Source organism: Fusarium falciforme, chromosome 1 (genome assembly GCF_026873545.1).
Source record: "Fusarium falciforme chromosome 1, complete sequence".
NCBI lineage: Eukaryota > Fungi > Ascomycota > Sordariomycetes > Hypocreales > Nectriaceae > Fusarium > Fusarium falciforme.
In genome coordinates, this window is record NC_070544.1 from 168,953 (window position 1) to 188,114 (window position 19,162).

At 33.9% G+C, this 19,162-nt stretch overlaps 2 protein-coding genes and 1 pseudogene across 3 annotated transcripts, besides 1 other annotated feature; 2 read left to right on the forward strand and 1 right to left on the reverse strand.

Annotated features, from left to right (window-relative positions):
* Positions 1–7,538: 7,538 nt before the first annotated feature.
* On the reverse strand, positions 7,539–8,510 carry NCS54_00001800 (Lipase esterase; the record flags this gene model as incomplete). Its single annotated transcript, XM_053145685.1, has 1 exon — positions 7,539–8,510. One exon carries the CDS (start codon positions 8,508–8,510, stop codon positions 7,539–7,541), a length of 972 nt encoding a protein of 323 aa, XP_053001660.1.
* Positions 8,511–10,137: 1,627 nt separating this feature from the next.
* Positions 10,138–10,815, forward strand: NCS54_00001900 (Hypothetical protein; the record flags this gene model as incomplete). Its single annotated transcript, XM_053145686.1, has 1 exon — positions 10,138–10,815. The coding sequence occupies one exon, from the start codon at positions 10,138–10,140 to the stop codon at positions 10,813–10,815; it is 678 nt and encodes a 225-aa protein (XP_053001661.1).
* A 6,288-nt stretch (positions 10,816–17,103) lies between these two features.
* On the forward strand, positions 17,104–17,958 carry NCS54_00002000 (annotated as a pseudogene). Its single transcript has 4 exons — positions 17,104–17,384; positions 17,432–17,657; positions 17,701–17,760; positions 17,809–17,958.
* Positions 17,104–17,958: a sequence feature.
* Positions 17,959–19,162: the final 1,204 nt, after the last annotated feature.

The following is a 19,162-nucleotide window of genomic DNA, read 5'->3' on the forward strand; positions in this document are numbered from 1 at the left end:
TAATAGAGTTGTAAAATATATTACTAAGTAGAAAACCTATAGAATTAAAGTTCTAATAGAATTTATTAAATTATTTTATATTAATATAATATTATATACTTTGTATTTTTATAATACTTATTATTATATTAACGTACATAATAAGCATGCGCCGCAGGCAAGCATGCGCTGCACTTTTACCCTATAGTATAAATCCTACTAACATAAAAAATTCCTTTAAAAGTTCTAAGAAATTTAAATTAACCCTAAACTAGCTATAATTTTAAAGTGAGGCTATTTCTTTATAAAGAAACCTACTCTAATTCTCATAGATTTTAAAAAAAAATTACTTATTATATATATAAGAAAAAAGTATATTCGCACTATACTCTTAGTTATTTCTCTATAATGGGAATTTTTTAAAAGTCTAAAAAAATCACATATGATGTATTTATAAGTTAAATAGCTAAAAAAATCACTTTTTATGTTTCTAGCTGTTTTAATATGGTTTTTATTAAGGTTAACAATTTTAGTTTTTAGTGCACAGTTTAGGTGCGGCGCATACTTGCCTGCGGCGCATGCTTATCAAGCACGTTATAAGACTTAGTCTAAGTTATTATATAAAGTATATAAAGGCTTATTAGAAGTATAAGTATTTAAGATTAGAGATTCTTACTTATAAGTGCCTTTATAGTATCTTTTAGTTTCTTAGTTTTGATATTTATATTTTTACAATAACTTAGATTATATATAAGAAGATAAAACTTTGTTAATAGAATCTTAATATTTATAGAGAGCTAAAAATATTATAAAAGTTATTAGAGGTATTTTAAAATATAATATAAGCGACCTAAGTATAGATTATAGTAGCTTTTATAAAGTTAAAATAAATTAAAAAAATAAAAGATTATCTAGAAGAAAAAGGTATACTATTAGTAGAGGCTATAAATGCATAAGAGGTTAACAATCTTTCTAAGGATCCTACTACAGTATTACTTTTATATACTATAGATCTAAATTCTTTTTTCATTTTTATTAATTTTAGAGTTTTTAATAAAATTCTTTTAATAGTTATTAAGTATAATTAAGGTATTTAGGTAATTCGTATCTATTTTTAGAGTCTAAGTTATTATTTTAGCTATTAAAATATATTTATTTATTATTAATTTTATTTATATTAAATATAACTTTTATAATATACTCCTCTAATTTATTAACCTTAACTTTTAGTTTATTCCTAGTTTTAATAATCTTATATTAACTAACTTAAGTAATAAGATATAAAAGATTAGATAGAGTTTAATTTTTAATAATAAATCTAATTTATAATTATATTTTAATATTTTTAATTTAATTTTATATGCTTTAATATATTTATAATTAAGTTTTTATTTTTCGTATTTTATTTTAATATTTTTTAGTAAAAGTAAGATTATATCTCTCTCTAAGAAGGTTAATCCTTTAATCCTTCTCTTATTTAGATAGCTTATTATTTTATTTCTAATAAACTTAAGTTTTATTTATATTTCTTTATATAGGTTTTTTAATTAATTATTAATAAGAATTACTTTATAATTAATAATAATATCTTATATTTAATAATATATATCTAATATAAGTCTAAAATAAATATAAGCTAGTATAATCTTTATATTTATAGTTATATTATAGGCTAGCTATATAGCTAATAGCTTTTTAACCTAGTTAATTTATTTATAATTAATATAGTATTAAAGGTATTATTTTAATATTTAGTTTATATATTTAATTTAGCTCTTTATTTCTTTATAGTATATTATAGAGAGTTTATAGTTAATTCCTAAGTATCTTATAAGGCTTTACTAAAATTTTAAAGTAAATAATAATCCTTAATTTATAATAATTTTAAGTAATATACTATATATTTTAGCTATATAAAAATAGAAAAGGTAAATAAATTTTTTAGCTATTATTAATTCTCTATTAGGTATAAAATAAAAAATTTTATAAGTCTATTTATAATAATAAAAATATTATTTTAGAAATTTTAAATAACTAATTCTTCTAATAAGGGTAATTTAATAATAAAATCTATAGTAATAATATCCTATAGTTATTATATAATTAGGAGTAATTATAATTTTCTATAAGGTTTATAGTATTATATCTTAGTTTTTATATAAAGGTTATATTATTTAATTATTATTAAGATAATTTTCTATATATTAAGAAAAATATATATTATTCTAATTTATTTTAAGGTTTTATTAATTTCATAATATTTATATAATAAGTAATTATATATTTTATATATAAGTTTATAATAAAGTTTATCTAAGACTTATTATTTATTAATTTTCTTATTATCTAGGAGTTATTTATTATATTACTAGATTTATTCTAAGAGTAAATTACTTTATTTTATTATATAGGTAGCTATATTAATTTAATAAGGTATCCCTATATCTTTATTTTATTTATAGATTAATAATTCTTACTTTAATAGCTAGACTTTTATATAATATTCTTTATATTAATATATTTTCTTTTTTATTTTACTTTTAAGGTTATAATTATTATAATATTATTATATAGCTTAAGTTATTTCTTTTATATTATTATAATATATAACTTAGTAATAATAATAATTCAAAATAGTTTAAAGTGCATTATTAGGGATAAAGATCTTCGCTTTATAGGTCTATACTTTATTATTTTATTATTAATATCCTTATATATACTTAATAAAATCTATAATTACTTATTTATACTTCCTAATAAATATAAGGTATTTTAATAAAGGTACTAATTTTTATATTTACTTAATATATTTTTATTTAAGCTATTCCTTTAGGGTAAAATATAATAATTATTTTTTAGCGTTAATCTTTTTAATATCTAGGTTAGGTTATTAGCTAATAATATTAGCTTAATTATTCTTTATCCCTTTAATATAGATAATAATATACTTAAATTCTAAAAGGTATTTAATATATTATAATTATTATTTACTAAATTTATATATTTTTGCGAAATAAGTAATATTTATATAATTTATATATACCTTAATCTAATATTTACTTCTAAGGAGGTAATATTAAAATTCCTTAAAGGTATTAATAATTATAAGAAATTCCTTAGTATAAATAAAATAATTAAGTTTTACTCTATATAGCTTATACGAGTAAAATATAATTAAATATAAGAGTCTTTTATTATTTTATTACTTAATCTAAGCTCTTAGCGCAAAGTCTAAAGTATTTATTTTAAATTTTATTAATTAAAATAGATTAAATATCTTAAGTATTAGTTTACTTAAAATAAGGTTCTTAATTATATAAAAGGCTTTTTATACCTTATTCTTAAATATAAATATTTTATTTTTCTTTATAAGATTAATTAATAATATTATAATTTTCCTAAATTATTTAAGAAATCTATAATAGTAATTAATAAAGCTAAGAAAAGCTTATATTTCCTTAATATTTATTAATTCTTTTTAATCCTTAATTACTAAGACCTTCTTAGGGTTTATATATATTTTATTATAAGAGATAATATATCTAAGAAATTCTATTTTTAAGGTATAGAACTTACTTTTTTTAGGTTTTATTAATAACTTAGTATTATATAGTATTTATAATATCTTATAGATATATTTTATATATTTTTCTTTTATCTTAAAGAAAATAAAAATATTATCTAGGTAAAATATAATAAATATATTTAAATATTCTTATAGTATATTATTAATTATTTATTAAAATATAATAGATATATTTATAAATCTAAAAGGTATAATAAGGTACTTAAATAGTTTATATTTAATATAAAAAGTAGTTTTTTATTTATACCTTTTTTTAATCTTAATAAGGTTATAAGCTCCTTTAAGGTTAAGTATAATAAAGTATTATATATTAAAGAGTTAATCTTTTAGCTTATTAATAAGAAGTAATAATATATAATCCTTAATTATAATAATATTAAGTATTTTAAAATTCATATAAAGCTAAAGCTTTTTATTCTTTTTTAAGATAAATATAATAAGGTATTTAATAAATAACTTACTTTCCCTAATATATCCCTTTTATAATATATCTTTAATATATTTCTTTAATACTAATAATTATATTTTATTAAGTAAATATAGATTATTAAAGCTAAGTTACTGTATATTAATAAACTTAATCTCTAGGTTATAATATATATATTCTAATAGGCTTATTTTAAGTTCTTTTATAAAAAGCTCTTTATAAATATAATATTATAATAGAATATTCTTAAGCTATTTTTTTTCTAATATCCTCTTAATATACTTAAGGTTTTCTTCTAGCTTATAAAATTATTATATAATATATATAATTATCTACTAATTTTATTATTTTTATTTATTATAGTATTTATATTATATTTCTTTAAGTAAAGAGGCATTTTATATTTACCTCTACTTAACTTCTCTAATCTCTTTAATAGAAGTTTTAGATCTTATATTATCTTTTAAGTTATTATTTATTATAGGGGGTATTTTATTATTAAAAGAGAGTATTTAGCTAGTCCTCTAGTTAAAATATAAATTACCTTAGTATAACTATAGGTACTTAAGTATTAAGTTATATCTTTTTATAAGTATAATATTAAATAAGATTTCTTAGTTTTTTCCTTTAATAAAAACTTTAAGGTAATTAATCTCGCTATTAATAACTTTATTATTATAATTAAATTATTTCCCTTTAAGGTTAATTATTATATATAGCTTTGCCTTATACCTTTATAATAGCTTAAGCCTATTTATTATCCTTAGGTTAAATAAATTTTACTTAGCTTTACTATCTACTAAAATATATAGCTATTTTCCTTTAATTTATATTAATATAAGGTTAATTATTAGGTTAAGCTAATAAAGTAATAAGAAAGTAATCTTATTTTTTTTTCTTTCTTATATTCCTTATATTTATAATATTAATAGGATATCTAAGAGATATTAAGGTATTCTTTATATATTAAGTATATCCTTATATTATCTTAAGGGTTAAATAATACTTCTTAGTATTATAGGTTTTTAGCTAATTCCCTATAATAGGCTTAGATATAGATTTCTTATTTATATATTATATCTATATATTCTTATATAGTCTAGATATATCTTTCTTATAGATTATTCTAGTACCTATTATTATTTTTATTATATAGCTATAATACTTTAGTCTAATATTAGGGGCATAGGGTATAGTTATACTATATGGGATTATTTTATAGGTAGTCCTTATAAGACTATAAAAGGTATCTAGAATTATTTATCTTTATTATATCTTATAATCTATTTCTTATAATTAAATCCTTTTACTATAGCTTTTTTAAAGTCTATTTATTTAGTTAGTATTAAGGGTATTTATTATTTTTTCCTTATTAATATTATTTCTTTTTTGTATTTAAGTTTCTTAATAACTATAATAATAACCCTTATATTATTTATTATATTAGGCGTAGGGTAGACTTATTTTGCTAGTTCTAAGACTAATTATTATTATATATTTAGGGTTTCTTTTAGTTATTTCTTAGGTTATTTTACCTAACTATAAGCTACTCTAATATCTAATTTTTATTTATATTTATTTTATTTTATTAATATATTATATCTACTTTATAATATCGCGATAAGTTTTATTAATTAAATCATAGTTTAGGATTTATTATTTTCCTATTAGACTTAATAGGCTATATTTATATATTTCTTACCTTTAGGGAGGGATTATTATTAGCTTAGTTAATAATATCTTTCCTTAATATTATATTATTTCTTATAATAAACCATTTTAATATAGTTTATTTTATAATAATAATAATACTTAAAACTATAATAGTCTTATTTATCCTTTTATATAGCTCTAAGTATTATAAGGCTAGCTTTAATATTATAAAAGGTATTATTTTTTTTTTTTACCTTAGTTAATATTATACTATAGGTTATTAGCTTTATTATTATTAAACTTTAGGTTTTATAGTTTTTTTTATAAAAACTATTAATTATTAATTTTAATTACCTTATTAATATATTTAATAAGGTTATTAAGTTATTTTTCTTTATAAAGTTTTACTTATATTCTTTTCTTAAGCCTATTAAAAAATAAAAATATTAAGGGTTCTTAATTTTAATTAAGCTTTAAGGTAAGTTAAAGGTATTTTATCTTATACTCTAAGGCAAATTAGGTCTATTAGAGTGCCTTAATTTCTCTTTTAGCTTCTATCTTTTTATTAATAATTCTAAAGATTTATTAGAGTATTACTTTAAAGGCTTTATAGTCTAAGTAAAGGTAATAAATATAAGGCGAATATTAATAGCTTATAGGTAATTCTATTAAAGGGTTCTAGGGGGTTTAGCTTTAAGATTTCTCTTATATCTCTTATATTTATAATAATAGCTATTATATTAATAATATTTTAAATATTATTTAGATATTTTATATTCTAGATCTATTAATTCTTACTTATCCTCTTAATAAGTTTATATATATTATTTATCTTAGTGCTTATAGCAGTGATGTATATATAAAGTTATTTAATATCCTTATTATTATTATTATTATCTTTTATTTTCTTATTTATTAAGGTAGCTTAGGTAAGTATAAGTAAGTAATTAATAGCTAAGACTTATTAATAGTTATTTATAAGAGTCGCCTAGGTAATTATGATATTTAATATTATTTAAGGTAATATAAGTAATCCTTTAAATAAGAGCTATTAATATATAATAATTATATATATTCCTAAGGGATAAACTAATTATATTAAGTTTATATTAATAAATAGATTAGTTATATTATACTTAAATAAGAGGGGTATTATATCTAGTAATATACTTAAAGGTATTAAGTATAATTAAGTTATATTAATAGCTAAGGTAGTTACTATATAAGAAAGTATAATAAATATATTCTATATACTTTATATAATAGGGTAGATTATAATAGATTATAATTTATAGAGCCTAAGCCATTATAATCTAGCTTAATGAATTAGAGGGGATTATAGCCTGCAAGGCATGATCTGCCTTGATCCTTTTGTGATTGGTAGGACTAGGTGGGTCCTTCTCGTCACGTGGCCTAGGGGTCTCTTAGGCCGTAATAAGAAAGAGCTTCTATAAGAGAAGATCTAGGCCTAGATAGAAAGAATCCCTATATATAAATAAAAAATCATTAAGCTAGAGGGAAAAAATAAATATAAGGCAGGCCGGGAATAGCTTTATAGTAATTTATATATATAAATATTACTTTCTCCTTTTTTGCTTTTTTTAGATTATGGCGTATTTTAGCGCGGCCGAGAACTTTTAGAGGCTTCCTCCGTACCTAACTCTTACTGTATTCGATCCATTTCAAAGCAGCGATCTAGGCGCAAAAAGCCAGAAAAGATTAAGCGGTGCATAGGGCAGATAACTGGGGTGATAATTGCGAGGTCATATGATAAAAGGAATGAAATTAAAGCCATGGGTCTAATCAGCTAGAAATTCATTAGCCCTGGCAGGCTCTCTGGGGCTTATGCGGGAGCCCTTGGTAACCACCAGCACAACCCTCATATTTAGACCTCTAAACTCCAATTCTCTTCAGGGCGTTCAAGCGACTCTCCTGTGACCGCTTATACCAGCTTGTGATCATAACCCCATCAAATCCGTGTGGCAGTCCCGGCCAAAGGTGAAGCTCAACTTCGACATGATCGTTAGCCAGTCGTCTAGCATACTCCAAATCTTCATCTCTAAAAAGATCCAATGTTCCGACCTCAATGTAGGTGGACGGTAGGCCCCGTAAGCCTGTGGCCTGAGCCGGCGCTGCATAAGATAAGGTTTGCGCATCGTTTCCTTCTCGAGCCTTTCCGAGGTAGGCATCCCAGGCGATAGTGGCCGTAGTCGGTGTCCATGACATGAATTTGACACTGGGATCGTCTTGCTCGACTCTCATTCGATCATCCAGCATGGGATAAATAAGGATTTGCTTGGCAATAGGGGGCTCTAGCTTGCGGTCCCTGGCAAGTAGGCAAACGCCTGCAGCGATACCTCCGCCCGCACTATCTCCGTGGACGGCAATCCTGGTAGGGTCGATGTTAAACTTAATAGCAGATTCTAAAAGGTGCTGAATAACCGCATAAGCATCTTCAACTCCAGCTGGGGCTGGATGCTCCGGCGCCAGTCGGTATGACACTGCGAAATACGGCAGATTCGTATTGGCAGCTAAACGAGCGATTTGCGGTGCAAAGAGCTTGACGCTACAGGCTATAAAAGCCCCACCGTGAAAGTAGACTACAGCTGGTGTAGGTTCCTTTGAGGCTAAGGCTTCTTCGGATGCAAAGCGTGTGTACTCGATCTCGACTCCGTCATAGCTCTTGATCTTGTATATGGTTTCGGTCACACCAGCGGGATATGGAGAGTTGCCGATGACTTGGCTTATGATGTTATTCGTATTGGTGCGAATCTCGGAAACAGTCTTTGCAGATGCAGTTTTACGACCCTTTATGAAAGGCTCAATAGCCTTAAAATATTCAGGATCATATCTGAGACCGGTCATAGTTGTATGTCCGATGTAGAGAATGGTAATTTTGAGTGGATTAGGGTGCAGTGGTTTATTGCTTATTCTTAGCTGGGCATATTAACGAGATTTATATTGATGTGGGAGTATCGCGCTCGGAGTTAAGCATCTAATGCTCGTGCTTTGGTTTAGCGAGTGTTTCGTAGGATTCTGAACTACTTCGTAGACCCGACGTCCGAAAGTGGGATCCAATGCCATTGTGCGCAAGTGTCCCGGCCCCGGCGTTTAAGATTGGCGAAGTAGCGAGCCGTCAACCTGGAATAGCCTGAATTGATAACGTCAGAGTGGGATTGCCGACATTTTAGGGCAGCTTTGTTAGAGCGGTCATAGCCGAGAATATGGATAAGAAAGCAAGCCACTAATTTTTTTACAAGGACACTCAAAATTGTGATGAGGAAAAAGATTTTGTGTGCGCTGCTCAGATAATGTATCTCGATCGCGGATAACTTCTTCATCCCATGCCCGGACCCATTGGTTTTAATCAAGTCTAGATTCCGCGAGGATGAAATAATAACGCACAATCCCCTTGCTGGAAAAAGTCAAAGGCCTCCGCCATCAACATCCAGGCTGGCGATCAATTCAATCTCATCAATTTCGTCCTCGCGTGGCGTTGCGTTGACAGCTTAGTGTCACGACCCCTCTTTCCACGCGGCCCCCTTCCACGCACTACTTGAGGGGGCCTGGAGATCGGCCCGGCAATTCCGTGCTTGGTCTTCCTAACTGCGTTGCGCCCGGAAGGCCAAGTGCAACAGAAACCAAGCACGGGGAACCGGGCCAGTCTCTAGGCCCTCCTCAAGTAACCGTTGGGCTGACGTCAGCGCGAATGGTTATCACAATGAGAAATGGAGCCTTCAATCACTATACCATAGATTTCGGGATTCGTTGTATTGGAAGGCAGCATCTCGAAGTAGTACTTTAGCAATGACGGCATGAGATGGGCCAGTGTATATGGAGGCCGATGCGAGGACTGGCCGGCACGGTTATTGATGCCGACGCGGACGGCGGTCGGCATGATAGGTGTCAGTGGCCGGCAAGGGGTGGCGTGCCGTCACGGACTACAAAGGCGGATCGACCTGAGAGAATGGGTCGATACGGACCCGCGCCGGCCTTGCGCCATCGCTGTACCGGCAGGGGGACTACACGCAAGTTTGACTGCTGCATAATTTTGCAACCCATGTGCGTCACTGTATGGTGCTAAGGAAGACTTCGAGGAAGATATGAGACTCGATACGTCTTGAAATACTTGTGTTATCCTTTTTTATAACCTTTGAAAGTCCTGGTAACCGCTTGGCGGCGATTCAGGCTTTTGGCGGATGTCTGGTGTTGCGAACCCCGCATCAGACGGTCATCGTCATGGGACATGAGCCGGATGCTTCGGGCGGCATTATCGGGTCCCGACGGGAACTTTTGTCATACCTAACATAGAAGGAAACTGGGTCGACTCATAACATTGAGGACCCGTGACTCACCGGAGTTATACGATTTCGAAATGACAAGAATAAAAAAGATATAGGAGGTGCGAAATTTCTCAACTTCATGAGATCTTTCATAGTATTATACTCACCATAACTCACTTTCATCCTCACACTCAACTTACCCTGCAACCATGGAGTTAACCACCAGACCTCCTCTTGACTACATAACCGTCAAAACAACGCTCCCCAATTATCCTCTCCCTCCCAATGGCGAGCGAAAACCATTTCGAACACAGCGTCTGACCATGCGGCCCATGACCGAAGACGATCTCGAGTTTCTCCGTAGTCTTCGCTCAGAGCCAGAAGTCATGATATGGTCGACGCAGGGTAGGCCCGACAAGTTCATCGAACAAACCAAGGAGAGTCTCGGCCTCCGTCTGCCTCCAAACGATGTCAAAGGATACGACTGGGCCATCTGCCTCTCCGAGACTGGTGAACCCATCGGATTAGGAGGTACTGGCATGTGGTCAGGCGAGCTTGGCTGGCCAGCTATGGGATACAGCTTCTTGAAGGCGCATTGGGGCAAAGGTTATGCGTCCGAGTTCCTGAAAGGCTTCCTTGATCAGTGGTGGTCGTTGCCAAGAAATGAGGTTGAGATCTCGGTGGATAAGAACACCGTCCGGGGTGATGGTGATGTCAAAGAGGAATGCGTCTCAGCCATCACGGTAGGTGACCACGTTGCAAGCCAGAATGTCCTCAAGAAGTGCGGGATGGAATTTGCGACGTCGTGGACAGAGCCCGATCTCAGGGACCTCTCTCAAGAAGTCACCCTGCATGGGTTTGTTGCGCGCAAGGGAAAGGTTGTCTAGCGAGTGGATGACTGAATATGGCTATAACGTACATGTGTCAGACACTCGTGTTCGTATAATGATGAGGACAGATGGCCAGAAGATGGAGGAGGAGTGAGATTGATTGTTGATTGATCATGTCTGTGACTGATCTTATGTCTTCGAGTGGGTCCCTTCTAGGACTTGAGTCCTAGAAAGTCCTACAAACAAGTCCTACGATCTGAGTTTAGGACTTCAAACCCTAACTCTGAAGTGAAGGGGGCCCTCAGTTCTGCATGCCACTTCTCCAACCCACCCCTCAGGCAACTGCCTAGGCTGTTGACTGCCAACTCAACTGATACACAGGTCATCCATCTTTCCGCAAATCAGATCTGATTCTCCGCCAGAGAGAGCATCCTCCTCAGCGTCAAATTCATCTTCTCGCTGCCCTAGCTTGAGAATACTCTTTTATTTGGCGGGCTGGGTTGGCTACACTCGGTATACCTGCAATACAAATATCTCCTCTCTCACAACATGAATAGCAGAATATGAATCCGGCAGGATTCGTATTCTGCTATTCTATCGCACTCCGTAAAGCGGCCAACAAGAAACCTAATACAGGCCTAGACGGGCAATCAGTGAGTCTCCCTCCCTTTCGGCTTAGCTTCCTGGAATGATGCGCTAGGCTGGCCGCAGTCCTCGGCGATTATCTTGAGACTGTGACTGGGGCTTTATAAGACTCGACCGGCGGCGCCTCTCAGCGGCCAGGATCCCCTGTTCATGAACCATCTCCTGTGCCTGGCCCGCTATCGCTATCGCCACCGAGGTATGGTTCGCCATAGGCCATATATGGACGATATGTCGCAACAAGGAGCGCGTGGTACGCAGCGCAGCCGGCCGGCAGCATTAAGATAAACCAATAATATTGCAGGGCAATAAGGCTCCCACTTAGGTATAATAACCAGAGCTATAAATAGTGCCTAGACTATAAATAGATATCTAAGCGCTATATAATATTAGTAGGATTAAGAGAATAGATAAATAAAGAGATAATAGTATATCTAGACTAAACTAAGGCTAAAAATAAGTAAATTAAATGCTAGGTCTCTAAAGAGGTAAGAGATAATTCTTTAGCTAATAGAAGAAGGGGCATTAAAGATATTTAGAAAAGAATAGAAATAGATAGTAAGGAATAAGAAGTTTTATACTTAGCTAGCTATAAGATAAATAACTATATTATTATTAGAAGTCATAGGTATTAGATAATTAATTAAGTAGTAAAGCCCTTAAATATTCTATGGCTATTATATCTATATATAATTTAGGTGGCTCTTATATAACCTAAGTAACTTAAATATTCCTATCTTAATAACTATAGCGAAAGGTAGCTATTAGCTCTATTAAATGCATAAGTAATAAGCTTTATTATATTCCGCGGAGATAGTATCGATAGCCTATCTTGTATTACTAATTCTGCAAATGGCACTGTGCTTAGTTATTTTCGCAGTGCCCGCGAAATTTAAATTCGCGGGTACCGCGAGCCTATGGGCTCCCAGCGGGGACTTTCTAAAGCCACCGTCTGAACCCCTATGCTCTGCAATCTTTACAATCTTTTTGAGGGACGTAGAGGTCGGCGCGACCGTGGGCGCGGTATCGCGAAATAGACGCGACTGCTGACGAGATGTTGTTGTGTCACGCAGGGATGCTGAGTGCACTTGACAAAAAGTAGTTCTTATTGTCGTACCCATTGGCTCATGTGGGTCTAGCGACCCAGGCGAGCCAACCTAGCAAGCTAGGTTAGCTATAAAATTATAAGATAAGACCTGCACTTAATAATATCCTTATTTTTATATAATTACTACCTATTTTAGCTATATTTTATAATAATAAGTAATAAAAATTACCTCTCTTTTATCTATCTTTATTATACTAAGTAAAGTAAATCTTAGGGCTACCCGGGAAGTTATAGTATTATATGCCCGGTATACCTAGGGCCTCTATTAAACCTCTTTCTCTAGTATAACTTAACCTCTCTTACTTCGTGCCGCTAGCTTATGCTACCCTAGGTCCTTTATTACCTCTATTTAGAGGATTATAATAAGGCTAGAGACTAGATTTATGCCTTAGTAAGTCAATAGACCGCGGGTCCTTATAGATAAAGAAGATAAAGCTATTATCGCCTTTATTATTTAGATAGAGAGGTTTAGATTTCTTGCCTCTAAGCCTAAGATAAAAGATATTATTATAACCCTTTATTAGTATAAGAACCCTAATATTAATCCTATTAATAAGATATAATATACTTATTTCTATAATAATTATCCTAAGCTTAAATAAGTATTCCTTAAAATTATAAAATAATCTTATAAATCCTAAGAAATTAATAATCTTAATAATCTTAAATAATAATTTAAAAACCTTATTAAGATTATCTAGAGTTATAATATTAATATTTCTAAGTATTAGAATATTAATTAGGCTAATATTAAGATTAATATTCTTAGGAAAAATATTAAAGTTTATATTATATAAATAAGGTAAAAAATAAAAAAATAAGTTTTTTTTCTTTTTAATTAAAAGACTTATACCCTTATTAGTATAAATAGCGCAATAAGTAATATAATATTATTATAGCTTATTTTTAAGACTTAGCCTATATTAGATTAAGTATATATAAATATTAATTTTAATATCTACTTTGCCTAGTCTAATATAGCTTTTTTTAATAATAAGATTACTTTTAAGTAAATAATATATTTTAATTAATATTTTTAAGCTAAGTCTATTAAGGCATAATATATAAGATAGATATTTAAGGAGTAATTTAAGTATAATAAGCTCCTTAAAGATCTTATATAAAAGTATATTTAATATAATATTTCTTTTATCTCTTAGGCTATTAATATAATTATCTAGAGACTTATTATCTTTAATAGCTTTATAGGATATAAAATCTTTATTATTAGAAAGTATTATATAAAGTTTTATATTATTATAACTCCCTTGCCTCTTTATTTTATATATATATTATAGCTAATAAATATTAAGGTCTTTTAGCTACTAAAGAATACCTATTAGAAGCTTCTTAGTAAATAACTTTAAAAGAGTAATATCTTTTTTTTTATATTAACTTTATTTATAGCTTTTAAATAAATTATATCTCTTTTTTTATATTAATACACTTATTAAGTTAAAATAAGAAGTCTTTAAAGAAGGATTTATAGTATATAATATTATCTTAGGCTTTAAGAAATTAGGTATTTATCTATTAAATCCTAAGCTAGTAATAATATATCTAGCTAAGAAGTAACTTTAGGCAAAGTAAGCTATTAACCTAGCCTTTACCTTTCTCTTTTCTTAGAAATCTTACTTCTAGGCCGCTATAGATACTACTAAATAACTCTTAGACTACTATAGTAATACCTTTAGTTCCCTTATATATATTAGATTTTATTAAATATATAATATTATTATAAATGCTATAGTTTTTAAATTTATAGTTATTACTTATATTAATAACTACTAGGCTTAAATTAAGAAAAGATATAATATTATAAAAAAAGGGAAAAAAATAAAGCTAATAAGAGATTTTAGTTATAATATTAGTCTATAAGAGATTTAAGATTAATAAGAGGAGGTTATTACTAAAGCCTAATAAAAGGAAGAAAAGGCATAAGTCTAGACCGCTTATAGCCTTATTATCTAAGAGATAAAAAAGATTAAGTATTAATAGTAATAAGAAAAAGAAATTACTATTAATAATATAAAGAAAAAAGTATTATAAGCTTAGTAATTAAAGTATATAAGGAAGGATATTAAGTATTATTTTATAGAGATATAATACTTAATTATATATTAAATATTTACTTAAAAGCCTAACCTTTTTATAATAGATATATAATTATTATAAAAAGTCTATAAAGCTATTTATAATATTAGTTTTACCTTAAAACCCCTTAGCATAATAGATTAGATCGCTTTTATAAGAAATAATAATAATATTATTTTCTAGCTTAAATTAGTTCTTACTAAGAAAAAAGAAAAAAAAGAAAAAAATAATAAGGAACTCCCTCTATTTAAGCCTCTATTATAAATACCCTTATTGCCGCTAGTTATACCCTTACCGCCGCGGCTATTATTTTTATTACCTAGACCCCCCTCTATATTATGCCTAATATGGCCTTAATACTATATATTAGGAATATAGAGGATTATAGGTATTATTACGCGAGCAAGGGCTATATAAGAAGCTAGCCCAGAGGGCTAAAAAGATATTCTTATAGCTAAATTTATATAAGGAATTATCTAAGAAGGCAGCGGCCTTAGAGGCTTAGGTAGCAGCTTTTATTATAGCTATTATTAATATTATTAATATTATTATATTAGGTATCGCTAATAGCTTTAACTTGCTCTTTTGCACCTTTATAAATCACTCTAGATAGATTCTAAAACTAAGAGACTAAAAAAGGAGGCTTTTCAAGGGGGAAAATAGGGCCCCATAGTGTCTTATAATTTTATAGCTATCTCATAATTTTATGGCTAACCTAGCTTGCTAGGTTGGCTCGCCTGGGTCGCTAGACCCATATGAGCCAATGGGTAATTGTTATTATTCTTAGTTAAGTTTTTTTTTTTCTTTTTTTTTCTTTTTTTTATAATCTTAATAAGAGGCCCTTTGGGGCCTTATATCTTTGAATGATCCCATCTAGGACTTTGAACCTTCATCGTAGGTCTTCAAACTTTAATCTTGATCCTGCGGCTTAGGGGGAACTCTCAGTTCTTCCAACAAGAGATCCACGATGCTTTAAGGAAGGGACAAACACAGAGTAGGTCTAAATGTTCGGCGGAGAAACCGGAAGCAATACATTTAAGAATCGCCTATGATAGGCACAAGCCCGCCCTAGGCTTCGAGTATTGCGGCGGTGTCTGGTTGCGAAACTGGCTACTTCATTGTGAGCTGCCAGTGCTGCCGATTGATGGCATTTGTCGCCATTTTGTATTTGCGTGTGTTGCAGATCTCGAGCCTGAGATTGTCAAGGTGGCCTAGAAGCTCCTGGTTCGTCACAAAGCCCCATTCACGGGACAGAACACCCAGGCCGTGATTTCGATCGACTATCTTCACCCGCAAGTTGGGAATCCCGCGCCTCTTTTCGTGTTTTTTTTTTTTTTTTGTGCATGAATGCTGTAATGGGCGCGTGCCAGTGATACTGGGATGTCCCTTGGGAGGTGTCGCCATGCGGTGATGTCAATGTGGATGATGATGTGGCCCCTGTCACCAGCTTTTGAGCCGAGCCGAAACACGAATGGATTGGAGACATTCCATCGTTCAATGCGGCTCAATCCGTCCTCCGCGTCTTCGACTGGTCCAGTGACATATTGTACGCTCTCAATTCCTTCTCCGTCTTGGCCAAGGCCACGTCGCCTTGGGTTGGGGATGTCGAGGAAGACGGTGTGATCCGAACAGAAGGCGAGCTCGAACAGTGAATCGATGCCGGTGTCTTCTCAGCTTCTGATAGCCGACAGGAATTGGAGCAATATGCTTCTCCCTCTGTCTGGGTGCCACAACAGAGGCATGGGTTATACGTCCATTCTAGACCGGACGACATATTGCAAGTGTTGGAAGGCTTGCCGATGTTGGGGGTAAGGTAACGACGGCAGGGCCGGCTCATTCTTGTACTGCAGAGCTCTAGGCGTTGTGAGGGAGACTTTGCTTGCTCCAGCCACCGACGCAAGAGGCAGTGTGCATCAATCACCTCTTCAGTCAAACCCCGTGCTCCACCTCACGTAGAAACTTATCTACCTGCTTCCACTTTGCACCGCACACCCCCCACCTTCACCCCCCGACCCCAACTTCCGTCCCAGTGTTCTTCTCTTATGATGACCCCTGGAGAAATATGTTGAAGCCCCCGCAGGTAGTACAATGGCGACGAGGAAAACAATGGTGACGACTATTCAAACATTGACGCTGAGAGGCATTTCGATCGATTGGGGTAAGGCCCTTGTCTTATGCCATAACGCGAACGGCGGCGGGGCATCGAGTGTCATCGTGAATGTGAGGAAGCAAAGAGCTGCCAGAAATCGTAGCCATCATCTGGTGGTGAGGTTAGGGACCAGGCTGAAGGCTTGATGTCACGTGGCCAGCTGAATCAGACTCGATGCACGCGATCACCACTCTGCTTCTCACGCCAACTAAGCTGTCCAATTCATGGAGCAACATGGCCACGCCGGTGGAGTTGCTCACGACGGCTGTCGCGACCGTCATCGTCGTCTTGTTGACAGCCATCCTTTTCCGCAAAACCGCCGACGATCAAATGCCTGACCCTGAGAATCGACGACATTCCAGCCGATCAGACCGATGATCTTGACCGCAACCTCAAAGCCATCATCGAACAGGACGCTACCCTGCGAGCAGTCGCCGCTACCCCAGTCGGTCGCTCTCTGGCGCCAAAGGATAAACACTCCGTGTGCGCTACCGTCTCGATCAGAACATCGCTCTCTGCAGATGACCTGTCAGCCCGGCTGCGCCGCGTCGGGAACGGCTACCCGTACAGATACACCAGCAAATTTCATGGTGTCACACCGCTCTACGAGGACCAGAACGGCGCAGAGGCCGAGTAAGCCTGTCTTCTGCCTACTTTTCTCACCTTGCTGACTCCTCTAGCGTCATCGCGGTGCCCGGCCTCGGAAGCCACGCACTCGGCTCCTGGAAATCCCCAAACAGCGACGACGTCTGGCTACGCGACTTCCTACCCAAAGACGTGCCCAACATCCGGGTGCTGCTCTACGGCTACGATAACGTACTGCCCGGCAGCCTCTCGAAGCAATCCATCGATAACCTAGGCGGCGCCTTATTAGAACATATCATTACCTTTCGGACGAAAGATAGGGTGCGTGATCTGCCATGCTGTCCAGCTCAGGCCAACCCCTCAGACCTCCCATCTTCCGATCACTTTCATCAGCCACAGCCTCGGCGGCCTGCTCATCAAAGTGGTAAGATATCCCGCCACCGTGAGGAAGCAGGGAACTGACTACCGTAAGCACTCGTTCGTGCACGCAGGAGGCCCGGTGACGCGAACTCTGATCTATCCAAAGCCACTTATGGGCTTCTTTTCTTCAGCGTGCCCAACCTCGGCCTCCGAAACGACCAGCTCAGGACCCTTATCCGAGGTCAGCCAAACGAGGCCTTAATTCACGATCTCCTCGTCGACAACGACTCAGAACCATCGGCCTTTCTGAAGAGGCTTACAGATCAATTCTCCGAAAGCTGCAAGGGCCATTACCAAGTTATGACTTTCTTCGAGCGCATGCTTAGTCCAACTCTAGAGGTAACATATACTATCAGGGACGCTCAAGCTTGCGCTAATAGGTCTCGCAGCTTAACAAAGCCGGGCAGTGGCGCAAAACCGGCCCGCTCTCTTTGCTAGTGATAGAATAGTCGACTACTAGCACGGGATTAGTAGCCGTGGCCGACGAGGACAATATCGCTCTTAACACTAATCATTCCGGGCTCGTCAAGTATGATTCAAGCAACCAGGGCGACTACACCATAGTCAGAGAACAACTAAGCAGACTAGTCGCTGAATCGAAACAGGAGGTTGCCAAACGATTTACCGAGCATAGTGCGTGGGCCTAAGCCCTATTGCGAGCCTATAGTAACTTTCTAGGTTATATCTATACCAATCCCAGCCAGAGATAACGCAAGCTTACATAAGATCGCTGGCCTTTGAGGATATGGATGGCCGGGCTAATGACATCAGTGAGGCCGCCGATGGCACCTACAAATGGCTTCTCAAGCACAACAATTTGATCCAATGGACACGTCAGCATCGAGGTCTCCTGTGGATCAAGGGGAAGCCCGGATCGGGGAAGTCAACAATGATGAAGTACGCGCTTCGTGAACTTCCCGCTCTTTGCGGAGCCGACACGCAGGCGTTTGCCTTCTTCCATGGCCGTGGCCATGAACCACAGAGCACTCCGCTTGGCCTCTTCCGATCCCTCCTGCATCAGCTGCTTAGCCGTGTTCCCGGTGCCCTCCGCGACTTAGTCGATGATTTCGACGCCAAGCGAAAATCAATGGGTGAGCCCGGAGAGAAGCGGCAATAGCACCTACAGTCACTACAACAATACCTCCAGTCTACGCTTTCGAGGATCTTAAAGAGGTTTCCGGTCATCCTCTCCATTGACGCGCTCGACGAATGTGGCCAGCAATCCGCTCTCGAGCTAATTAACTACCTAAAGCGCAACCTTTCAGGTCTTCCTCCAAATGATTCTCAGTTTAGCATTTACTTCTCCTATCGTCACCACCCCATTCTGGCGCTCGATGGCGGATTAACAATACTGCTAGACTCTAAAAATGCACGGACATCGCCACACTTGTTGAAGCCCACTTCTC